This window comes from Trematomus bernacchii, unplaced genomic scaffold, assembly GCF_902827165.1.
Source record: "Trematomus bernacchii unplaced genomic scaffold, fTreBer1.1, whole genome shotgun sequence".
Lineage (NCBI taxonomy): Eukaryota > Metazoa > Chordata > Actinopteri > Perciformes > Nototheniidae > Trematomus > Trematomus bernacchii.
The window spans coordinates 2,252,770-2,265,145 of NW_022987547.1; the positions used below are offsets into that span (position 1 = coordinate 2,252,770).

Sequence of the window (12,376 nt, forward strand, 5' to 3'; positions counted from 1 at the left end):
GACCCACAATTACATTGCATTTTTAGATTACTTGAGCAAAGTATTAAAGTGAAAATGTATAAGTGTTGGACACCAGGAGATGCCTGCCACCAACGCTGCCAGCCTAGTTAAAAAACTGCTCTAAAAGTCTATCCTTGAGACCAAGTACACATCCATAAAACCCAAAACCACCTGTCGTTTTAAAAGGCTTTTAAAAGACAATTTTCCAAAGTCAACGACCTCTTGAAACAGTCATTCTGTGGATAAAAGAACTGCCTGAACAATCACATTTTAGAGTTTTTGGAATAATCTTCACAGCATTTTGAGATTTCAGTCTTTTACATAAATGCTTTGGTTTTTATGTTCCAATAAAAAGCGATGTCACCATTAGTGGAGCTAAGATTAAGAGGTTTGTTGGTGTAGCTAAAAAAGAACAGCTACTGGGTCATTCAAATCAATGGGTGCATCTCCTTGGGAGGATGTGTTATGCTCATCAATCTGCCTATTCAAAATGAGATATCTGGTGTAAAAAATACTTTTTTGATAGCTTACCTTGCCAAGTATCTTTCTATAAAAACCCTTTTGTATAAAAGCTTTTCTAATGCAAATTTGATAACAAGCCCTGCTCACAGTACCTTCCAAAAACACCGAACCCATTAGGCTGTCATTAGTGCTGAAAAAAAAACTGCATGCATCTTTTTCTATTCAGCATAACAACCTTGTCTGAATGCACTGCCAGGTAATGTGTTGTACTTAGCAAACTTGCACTCTTTCTGCGTAATGATTTTGATTCAAAAAGAAAAATTTGATATTCTTTTTCCAGCACACAACTCCCACTACAAACCACACATTTCCATTGCCACATTGCTTTACATGTGTCATCCAACCAAATGAGATACATTGTTTAAATAAGTCAGCTTTTAACTAGGTAAGGCATATTTTTACTTTGGTTAAGGGCAAGGTAGCTAGCTGTTTCCCCTTGTTGAGCTACATACTTTAAAATATGAATCACGCTTATACACTTTTTTGCCAAGAGTCAGATGAGAAAATCAATAAAGCTCATATGTTTGTATTCCAAATATGAAGCTCAAACAAGAAGTCAGTTAACTTAGAGCAAAAACTGGAAACACAGAGAAACAGATTCTCAAAGAAAAAACCACAACATGACTTTTACATTTCAGTTTTTGAAATTTGATTACACCAAAAGGGGAAACATTGTTCTCTTAGTGAGCTTTATAGATTACTTAAACGCGAGCAAGGCTAGCTGCCCTTACTTCCCGTCTTAATGCCTAACTAGCCTCCATGCTACAGAGCTGAGCGGTATTACAATTTGTATCCATTTATTGGCAAGAAAGCAAAGCTCATTTTCCAAAATGTGACACATTTTCTTTTATTTACATTTGACACTTTTTTTAAATATATTTAAGAAACCATTTTAAATGCAGGACTTTTACTTGAAATAGAGTAATACTTTTTCATGATACTATGACATTGAGTAAACGGAAATTAATGTCTTCTCTTTACCACTGGTAGATTAGTGAACTAACCCTCACAGTTTATGAGTCATGTTATAAAACAGTTTGATCTCAAAGCTATTCCAGCAGCGGCTGATGAAGACAGAGAAAGAATGACAGACTTTAAAAGATGAGGTTAAACTGTCAAAGTACACAAAAGGATTTAACCTTATTTAGCTTCTTAATTAAAGTATTTGATTTTGTGTCAAACCAGACAAATGTGTGCCATCAATCTCAATCACGCACGTACTGTAGACAGTGAACATGAAGTCTCAAAGCTATTGATGTGATACGGTTAACATTTGAAATAATATGCAAGCTTACCTCATCCCAGAAGACGGGGTTCTGTTCATAACCACCCACAGAAAGGGCGTCACCTTGGAGGCGCAGGTACACTGATGCATCATGGTCCCTGACATTCGGCATGTTCTGCACAGAGCAAAGATCAAGTTGGAAACATTTAACACATGGATTAGTCTATTCATATTCTGATGTAATGACAATATGATGGGAAGATTCATATGCATGAACAAGAGGGGGATTATTTCAGTATCTAAGAAATTCAATATTTTGTTTTATAGCAGCTAAAACTGTAAAACACTGTAAACAAAAAAAACAGCATATCCTTCCAGGTAATGGATTACAATTATAGTCAAATTGGAACCAAAATTCTTGGATGACTTTATGTCAACCAACAAACTAATTGGACTACTAATTTTAACATAACTGCTTATCACAAGGAAACCGAAACAAAGTGGGGGAAATGTGCTGAAACGAAAAAGATAATTACCATGCTGTTTACCAAATTCTCTGAGGATTTCTAGTATTTTTGGTACTTTACAGAGACATACAGAAAGGGTATAAAATATGCAACATAACAACCGTAAACATTCCTAACAGCCTCAGTGCCATATACTGTACCATGACATGCCTTAACAAACCATAGAGTTTCTTTATGTATGGTATGGCAGATACTGACACACCATGAAATCCTCTTTCAAAAGGGGGAAGCATTCATCCTCCTCCAGACTGAATACATATTCTTGTAGAAGTGTCTAATGAATTGGTACACTTTAAGTATGTTGTACCCTTTGGTTTTGTATCTTGTCATGAGTGCTTGTCAATCTAAAGTCAATTGGCTCTCTCGGTACAAAAACAAAATACCAAGCTGACATTTAAAAAGAGCCCTCTACATGTAATAATATCCCAACTGCTGCTTTCCTCTCTTTAGCGCTGCTTAAAGTCAGGCAGCTTGTTGTGATCAATACACTGTCCTTCATGCACTCACACAGATAAAAACATACATTTAAACCCTCCACAGTAACTCATCTAGTCACACACAGATATGTGGTCGGCAGAGATGCTTGACCTGACAAGTCGGACACCCCGATGAGAACAGATTCTCTGACAGCAGGGCATGGTGTGTGAGTGTGTCATTCTGTGTGCGTGGGCTGATGTCTGTGTGTACATGATGTAGCAGTAATGCTGGTTAAGCTGCTCTTAAACTCTACATAACACAGAGAAGCTCTGACAGCCCCCCTAAAACCACTGGCCTCTAGAGGATGAGCACAGTTGTGTGTGTGTGTGTGTGTGTGTGTGTGTGTGTGTGTGTGTGTGTGTGTGTGTGTGTGTGTGTGTGTGTGTGTGTGTGTGTGTGTGTGTGTGTGTGTGTGTGTGTGTGTGTGTGTGTGTGTGTGTGTCACTAACTAAAACTAACATGCACTAGATCAACAATCAGAGGTACAGTGGATCATGTATATCTGCATATAGAGGCCTCCCCACGGCAATCGTTATCAGCATTAAAGTACACAAACAAGACACTATCCTTTTCCCTCTCATAGAAACACACACATCTCATTCCAGCACTCACTAAAAGCATCCTGTACCATTACAGGTGTAAACCTATTAGGTCACAGTGCCCCCTGCTGGTCATACTGACATGATACAGACAGAAGAAGGTATTCCGGCTACCACAAGGAATTAAATAATCAGAGAAATCCAAGTAGCCTTATTTTGGAAAAAGGAAAAGGCACCTTGGTTAACATACTAATACAAGTGTCTCCTATAAAATTAAAGCACAGAAATGATCATAGTATAAATTCATTTGGTTAATAAAACCCACTTTGCAGATTCTACAAGTTAAATAAAAGTAAACAAACACAAGAAGCATAAATACAGACTTGCTGAACTTTTTGGTCCCACTTTATGTGGAACAAGTTTTGTGTCAAAGAACATTGTGCTAATGGTTGTTTTATTCTTACTATGATACAGTACATCATGAACCTACTGTTAAGGAATAATTCTTCTAGATATCGAACCTTTTACTCTGACATGTGTTATCTCCTTTAAGGAAAGGCCTTGGTGCCATATGTGTTGTTGTCACCAGTGTGAGACCGGTCAACTTGACTGGCACGTAGGGTAATTGTTGTGAGAACACTGAGGCACTTCTTTATCGGTGTTTGTGGGCTCTAGGATGTGAAATCCTTGAGGCCATGAGCGTCGGACGCAGATGATTCAGTGTTTAGTCTACTCCTTCAGAGATGTTGATTTCTCTCTGTGAACCTGTTAAAAGGTCTAGCATAGAGAGAGGTTCTTCAGAATTGACGTGGCAACTCTACCGTGTGGTCAGAACCTCTGACTCTTTGATTTGTGATGTGAATCCTCCGGCCGAATACTCTGAATAAACCCATCAGTGTTTGACATCAAAGCTCCAACTCTCACCGTGTCTCCTTCCTGAGTCGGTGACTCCATGCATTACTACACAGAAGTTTCCTCCACACCTACCTGTATGCCTTCAATTCTCTCTGTCACCACATAGGCATGATGCATCGCAACAAGAGGAACCTTAACTCCAGCCATCTCTCCCAGCTTGGGGGCCCACACACCTGCATATAACACACAGAGAGAAAACATTTAATAGAAAAAGCCCCCTTTAAAATGTAGATTAACACATACACATGTTTAATTTACAAACCAAAAGCTTTTAATCTTTAGTTTGGATGAATAGTTAGGTGTCAGATTCTCACCTGCACAGTTTACCACACAAGATGTCTCAATGGTCCCATGAGGGGTCTCCACTGCCTTCACCCTCTTAACACCGAGGTCATCAGTCCGCACTTGGATACCACTCACAGGGCAGTTCTCAATCACCTGATGTAAAGAAAAACAATAAAGATAATTAATTAATCAGATTTGCACCAAGCCCTGTTTGTAGTGTAGAGACTTTCTGTACGAAACAATATCTACGTATATTCACGTATGGCGCTGTACAATAGCTGCCCACTGCTCCTAGTACTAGACTTGTGGTACTAGGATGGGTTAAATGCAGAGAACAAAGTGTGCTCTGCATGTGTGACCATTAAAAGAGGGTTTCATCCCTCCCAATTCTATTCTATGTTATCCAATGTTGCAGTTACAGCGGCAGGGGTTCAATTTACTGAATCAATCACTCTTCTCCATTTTGCCATAGTCCGCTTCATATTATCACTGTTTCTTACAGATTAGAACTACTACTACAGTATTGTAGGTTGTAAAATACTTTTCAAATGCTATACATACATGTAGTAGTTATCTGAAAGTACATGTGACCTGAGGTTTCCTGGAAAGCTGTGCAGTTTGCGTTATCATTGTGAAGTACCCACAAGTAGCTCCCTTTAAGCTTAAAGTTAGAATCTCATCACTAAAAGGCTTGCCTCTAACTAATATACATGTAAATGTAAAGCCTAAACCTACATTTTGTACTCTATTTTTAGTTTAAAACACAGTGTTTCGTTACATTTACGCATTGCTATTCAAGACGTAATATGTTCAAAGAGCAATACATGTTTAGCTGTACAAAAAGTTGCGACATGGCCTTCTACACCGCTTTCTCCTGTTCAGATAAGGGTGCTATAAAGAAAAAAGATTACTAAACGGGAGTGGCAGGTAGACGGGGTGAACTAAAGTAGAATTCTTTACCAACTTTGACAAAGATCTACCAAATTGTCCCAAACAGAAAAGTTACACCTCATTAAATTATTATTATTTCTAGCATTTCTCATCAAGCTATTTGCAGAGAGATTAGTGGGATTTTCCTCATGTGAACAATCACCATGATGTAAAACACACATCAAAGTATGCAAAACTGAACTGAAACTAAAATCCCGCTACAATTTACAAAGAATATCTAATTTGTTTGACTAGACTGCAATTACAAATAGTAACATTCACTTTAGTATAGTGATGTGACGTTCGCGAACGATCCGATTCTTTTGAGCGGCTCTTTGGTACGAACGAAGGGAACCGAGTCTGCCTGCCATAAATCCACTCGCCTTTAAAGGAACTTGCTTTCCTGAATGCAAATTTGCCATATATGATGGCATAACGCGTGCTGCTTGAGTAGTAGTTTGGCTGGCTGAGAGATGTAGCAAGTTATACATTTTCTGTGAGTAAAAGTAGATTTCTGGCAATACAGTCAATCATTATCCTGGTGATTCTTTCGCAGATAAACCTATTAACCCCGCCCCCTTAAAAAAAAACCTGCTCTTTTGAACGGCTCTCGGAAAGGAACGGAGCCATAAGATCCGGCTCCCATCAAAGAGCCGTAATTCCCATCACTACTTTAGTATACAGATATTTATCAATTAATAGAACTTGTGTACACAGCATTATAAACAGGGCCCATTACCGTGGCCCCCCTGGCGGTGGCTGCTCTGGACAGGGTGGTGCAGGTGCCTGCTGGGTCCATGGTGCCATCTTTAGGTACATAAAGGGTTCCATACAGATCATCAACGTTCATCAGAGGGTACAGGTCCTTGGTCTCCGCCGGTGACAGAACATGGGACTCGATACCATAAACGTTACCCAGCTAGAAACGAGGGGACAAGGCATGGTTCATGAATTTTCCTTTTAAGAGATGATCAGTTTAATCATGTTTATTTTACATAATATGAGAACATATTGCATAACATTTCCGGAGGCATATGGTGGAGGAGTTAAGTTACAGTAACTAGTAGCATGAGATTAATTAGATTGTTGATCTAAAATATTTGTGCTGCTTTTTCCTTGTTTCACACCATGCAATGGTTAGGTGAAGTTTACAGTGAACTTTGAACTTCAAACACACACAATCAGGGTAAACACAGCCTTATCCCTGCTCTTATGCATGAGTGTGTTGTAAATTCAGCAGACCATTAATGATATTATCTCTTGCCATGGCTTCTTTGTGCGAAGCAATATTCAGATGAATTGATTGCCAACTTGAAAAAAAGTTAAGTGAGCAAACTGCATTTTCTTTATTCATATGATATTATAATTGTTGTTCTGAATGCAACACTTCATGGAGGGTAAGTTATATTGCAGTACTTCAAATGCTGTTTCAAATGAAAACCAGTTATACGAATTCTCAGAGGTGGGAAGTAACTAAGTATATTTACTCAAGTACGATACTTAAGTAAAATGTTGAGCTACTTACTTATTTCAATACTATGCTACTTTGTACTTCGACCCCACTACAATTCAGAGGTAAATCGTGTACTTTTACAGTACTCCACTACATTTATTGAATACCTTTAGTTACTTTGCAGATTTGGATTTATAATGTGAAATATAATCAACACTTTAATAAGACTTTAGTTCCACCTGGAGTAAATTCACAAGCTACCCTGCAGTATACAAAGCCATTAAAACTAGCTGTACCTCTACCAGCTTTGATAACACTTTAATGCATCAATAATTATAATCAAAACATAAAATATACATTATTCTGAAATGGGCCAATCTGCATAATGAGTACTTTTACTTTTGGTACTTTAAGCATATTTTGATGCACATACTTTTACTTGAGTAACATTTTGATTGCAGGACTTTTACTTGTAACAGAGTATTCTTAAACTCTGGTACTCCTACTTTTACTCAAGTACAAGATCTGGGTAATTTTTCCACCTCTGCTAATTCAGCCCTAAATATTTTACCTCTAAGCTTAGCATTTTCATATTAGTGGCCAGAAAAACAAGCAATCTCACTACATACCGACATGAGGCGCTTGTACTCGTCCAGCCTTTGTTTGTTGGAGGCAATGAAGAGTCCTCCGTTCTCGATCCAGCCCGTGTGGAGGCCCGTCTCCTCCTCCAGGTCTTTGCTGATCACATTTCTGGTGTGGGCTAAGAGCTCCACCTCAACATCACTGGGACGGAGCTGCCACAGCAGGCCTAGTAAGCAGAGACAGAAAGATGTGTGTACAGTTTGCAGTTGAACATACAACTTTAAGCACTTGACGTAAGGAGAGTGAAAATACTCTGAGTCAAGTATAGAATAAGAGTGACTGGTTTAAACAGTAACAGTGAACTTAGTGTGTTACCTGCAGTGTGCCAGGTGGTGCCAGCAGTCAGTCTGTCTCTCTCCAGCAGAACTACGTTGGTCATCCCCATCTTAGCCAGGTGGTAGATGGTCTGACAGCCCAGACTGCCTCCTCCGATCACCACTGCTTCTGCTGACCTGTAGCAGGTGGCAGGAAACTACAGGTGAGTTGAAAACATGACTTTCAAAGTGGGACAAGGACAATGCCAGCCACACCACTCACTGAATCAAACCAAGTGACAAACCGTAAGGTCATTTTAGTTGAGGAAAAGTTTCTGGGGGTAACACATTGTCTGTTATGTTAAGAGTTAGCAAGAATCTGATTAGTTCAGCTAAGCATAAAGACCTGAAACGGGAGGAAATAATTAGCCTGGAGGTAACAAAGTCTTCCTAGATGCACCTTTAAAATAACAAGGAAAAAACGTGTAAAAACAGCGGCTTGTTTTATGTGGAACTTTGCCACACTAGCCTGTTTACTCCTCTTCTAGTCTTAACACTTAGCTAACTGGCTAATGGCTGCAGTTTCATACTCAACAGTGTTATCGATCTTCTAGTCATGTCTTGCCAAAATAAGCAAATAAACACATTTCCAAAAATATAGATTTATGCTTTAAAATTGTAGTTTTCTTGCCTGAATTTTAAAAGAAAAATTTAAAAGTTGTATAAACGATCTACATTTTCAGACCTGAGATCTGTTCAGGCCTTTGCGGAGGCCACCATGACTATTATTCTTACATTAACTGGTCCTATGTATATTGAGAAATTGCACAAACCCTCAATTTACCCAGATATGTGCGTATTCCTAATGCCTAATCATCCCACCATGAAGTAAGAATTTAATAAGAAGTATACTTGAAGAACAATAGAAATTATTAATTAACACAATCTATCTATTTATCCCCTGAGCTTACTTGGGTAAAGGCTTTGTTGGTCCAGAGGACTTGCCGACCTCTTGTTTGAGTGTCTTCTCATAGGGAACACTTTTTTCCGAGGTGGGCTCTGAGCTGTAGGATCGAGCTGTTGTCCGGCTCAATGGAGAGAGAGGGGGCCGCACTGCAGAGACCACCCTCCGAACTGCGCTCCCAAGGAAGGCCATGGCCCCTGTGGTCAGTCAAGGGACCTAAAGGGAGAGTAACAAGGTGTGAGGCTGCAGTGTTGTTAAGGTCAAAGTCAAGTATTTTATCATCTGTATATCCTATGACCTGTTTCATAACAGTTTTACAGTAAAACATGCGTGAACTTCATGGTTACATAAAAGATAAGCGTGTTACAACCCTTGGATCTAGATTGATGAATGGATTCAGTGATTAAGGAATGGGCACACTAAATTGTCATCGCAAGACCCAATCATATAGCTGCAGCAAATGTCTTCATTTGTTCTCGAAATAATCTTTATGTATATGAATCATATTGTTTTGTGATGAAACTTGATTTACAGGTTGCTCCCCTCAGGGTGATGCTCTAGAATGCTCCTGCCAAAGAGATAAGATTAACAAAAGGTCCTTGGGCAACAAACAACAGTACAATTAAATAAGGGAGCGTAGAATATACAGCAGGGATTTGATTGCAATACTTGTTGTAAGAATTGAGAGATATTTGTTCTGTTTTATGTGATTTTATGTGTTTTTACATTGTGTATGTTTTTGTGTGTATTTGTGTATGAAATCATAGATAATTTCCCTGCCTGGACTTATTATGTTATATACTGTATACAAATAAGTGATGACATTACACACATGCATATCCTAAATCAGAATGTTATGGTTGCAGAATATGTAACTTATTTATAGTTATTAAATATACATATGCAAATAGTGTGTACTTAGTGTGTACAAGTAAAACCATTTACTTGTAAAACAGGTGGTTTGATATAATGCACAATAGTTAAACAGGTGGTTTGAGATAATGTTATTCCAGGCAGCAAAGACTCTATAATATTCTTTGTGGACTTTAAGGTTCACAGAGCCACTTTATCAAATACAATTATATTAAGCTGTGAACAACACGGTTAATCAATTACAGCATTGTAAAAATACTGCCAAGTTAAATGCCCTCTCCTCCACACTAATAACTACTTAGCTGGTTAGTGAACTGACGATAACTAGCTGGATTACACCTGTCTTCAATATGAAGAGAAACAGGTTTTAGCTACAACCGCTACGTCCTGCGCACTGTAAAGTTATATAGCCTGTGCACAACTTGAGGATAAACACTAGCACGTTAGCACACACAAGTGCATAACAGAAAACCCATTGAATAGACTATATGCACTACATGTAAACGCTACGTCCTAAAAAATAACAACAGCCTGAACAGCTGCAAGCTATAACGTGGCACTAACGCGCCATGTGATCTCTCACGCCACAAGCATGGCATTCAAAACAGCCTTACAAAACATGCACGTTCAGTCATAAAGTAACTTTGTTGCACGAGAACACTTCGGTTTCCACCTAATATAAAGGCAGTTGTTTCCACTTACACTCGGTTCCGCCTTTTACCGACCGTCCCCGGTAAATACGATACAAACAGTTTGCGGAAAGACGGGATTTGCAGTCTTGGAAAATGTCCGAATACTTGTGCAGACAGACAGCGTTTCAAAGTGTGACAGAGGAGCTGCAGGTCAGAAAACGTGAGCAGCAGTGGGAGTGCAGTTGTACTTCGTGTGTTGACCCCTCCCCAGACATACACACACGTGTGCAAAAGGGAGCGTGCAATTTGTTCACAACCTACACAGTTGGGGAGTCAAATAGGGACAATATTGCTGATATTGGGCAAAAACATCAAGGGTGCTAGTGAATTGTCAAAGGGGGGAGAGCCTCGCTGGGGACATTCTACAGATGGCCAGTCCGCCCCTGAAAAATATCTATTCACACGTTATTATTAATAATAATAATAATACAAATAATAATAATAAATAAAGTCTTTACATTTAATTTAATTTTTAATCATCTCGCGACCCCCACTTTGGGAACCCCTGCTTTAGGAGGAGATACAGGTGATAAGGTGCCCATCTTACCACCAAGGGTGTTACCTTGGTTGGTTATTGGCTAATGGTCACACAACCCAAAAAATCGTTATGACATTGTAGCAGGCCCCACTATGCAGGGCGCGATGACAGATTATGTTCCTGTAGAACAGGAGAAATTATGAGCAGAGAATGCCTTTTGCTGCTCGTTTGGCGGGTCTTGCCAGAATTTATTCACAATTGGCACAAAACAAAACACAATTGTTCTTGTCCTTTTCCTACTCTCAATATAAACACATGTTTATATGTTCATGTCTTCAAAATATACTTTTAACATGCTTGAAGTATTCAAAATAAACACATTTGTCTATAACCAAATGTCATTAACTTCATGACTAAAAATAAGAATGTACTGTTAAGTACCTTTTCAGAATAACTATTAGCATTAGTCTAAAATGTGCTAGCATTAGCATCTTACAAGCATTTACAATAATTAAAGAACGACTGCACATAGGCTATCGATAATACAGAACACACCTTGTCATTTGGAATATTAACACTGAAAATACGTAGCTAATAAAGTGCACAGGAGCTATAAACAATTAACTTGCATTCACTTTCATCAGGGAGCGTGAGTCTACTACATCTAAATAGCAACCGCCATTATACATACACACAGCCACCACGAGGTGGTCTTACATCTAAATAGCGACCGCCATTACACATACACACAGACACCACGAGGTGGTCTTCTACGCGGAATTAAACATAATAAACAACATCTAAACATCACTTCAAACTTAAGACATTGCGATTTATAACATTTGTGACAATCTGTACACATTACTGACCTGTAGAACAGGAGAAATTATGAGCAGAGAATGCCTTTTGCTGCTCATTTGGCGGGTCTTGCCAGCCCAGAATGGCAAGCTAACGACAGCTCCGTCATCACGTCAGACATTTTACGGCAGACACGTAAATAATAACCAACCCCTTTGCGGCAGTGATACCCTGCCATCTACTGCCCCCTGCTGTCCATTGTTAAACAGGTCATATTAAATCATATTAATTATACACATACAATTGTGATTACACTTTGTGTGGGTCACACACTCCCCGACAAAGAAAAATGGCTCCCGACATTAACCATCAACCTCTTAACTTGTGCCCCTTCTCTTTGAACTTAAAACACTTATACACACTCTCACAAGGGCACTTCTTTAAATGTACAGGTGAATAAAAATATGTATGAGAGTGGGTGTAACAATCTTTCCTTCTCAATATGCATGTATGTATGGCAGCATTACAGTGTAAGGCAGTGTCTGGTGTGTAGTGTAAGGCAGTGTCTGGTGTGTAGTGTAAGGCAGTGTCTGGTGTGTAGTGTAAGGCAGTGTCTGGTGTGTAGTGTAAGGCAGTGTCTGGTGTGTAGTGTAATGTGGCATAGGAAGGGGCTGCATTCCCCAGAATGGCAGGGCTTGTACAGTATATAGTCCCGCTGGGTCTGTAGGCCCACATGATCGGGAGGATGGCTGACCAAGGGAGTCATATGTCAGCGTTTGAGGAGGTCTCCTGTCCCGTGTGG

At 39.3% G+C, this 12,376-nt stretch overlaps 1 protein-coding gene across 4 annotated transcripts in view; it reads right to left on the reverse strand.

The window, feature by feature from the left end:
* sardh (sarcosine dehydrogenase) overlaps nt 1-11,754 on the reverse strand; it is a 40,209-nt gene extending 28,455 nt beyond the window's left edge. Inside the window, exons 1-8 of one of the 4 annotated variants that reach the window (XM_034122896.1) lie at nt 10,309-10,462; nt 8,741-8,949; nt 7,831-7,967; nt 7,503-7,681; nt 6,160-6,339; nt 4,520-4,643; nt 4,278-4,378; nt 1,818-1,922 (exon numbers count right to left, since the gene is read on the reverse strand). In XM_034122896.1, the coding sequence (XP_033978787.1) occupies nt 1,818-1,922; nt 4,278-4,378; nt 4,520-4,643; nt 6,160-6,339; nt 7,503-7,681; nt 7,831-7,967; nt 8,741-8,925 (1,011 nt within the window). In that variant the 5' untranslated portion in view covers nt 8,926-8,949; nt 10,309-10,462. Of the gene's footprint in view, nt 1-1,817; nt 1,923-4,277; nt 4,379-4,519; nt 4,644-6,159; nt 6,340-7,502; nt 7,682-7,830; nt 7,968-8,740; nt 8,950-10,308; nt 10,463-10,956; nt 11,343-11,645 lie in introns of those variants that run through there. The other 3 variants (XM_034122895.1, XM_034122894.1, XM_034122897.1) reach the window with 3 other exon arrangements.
* Between the last annotated feature and the right edge of the window lie 622 nt (nt 11,755-12,376).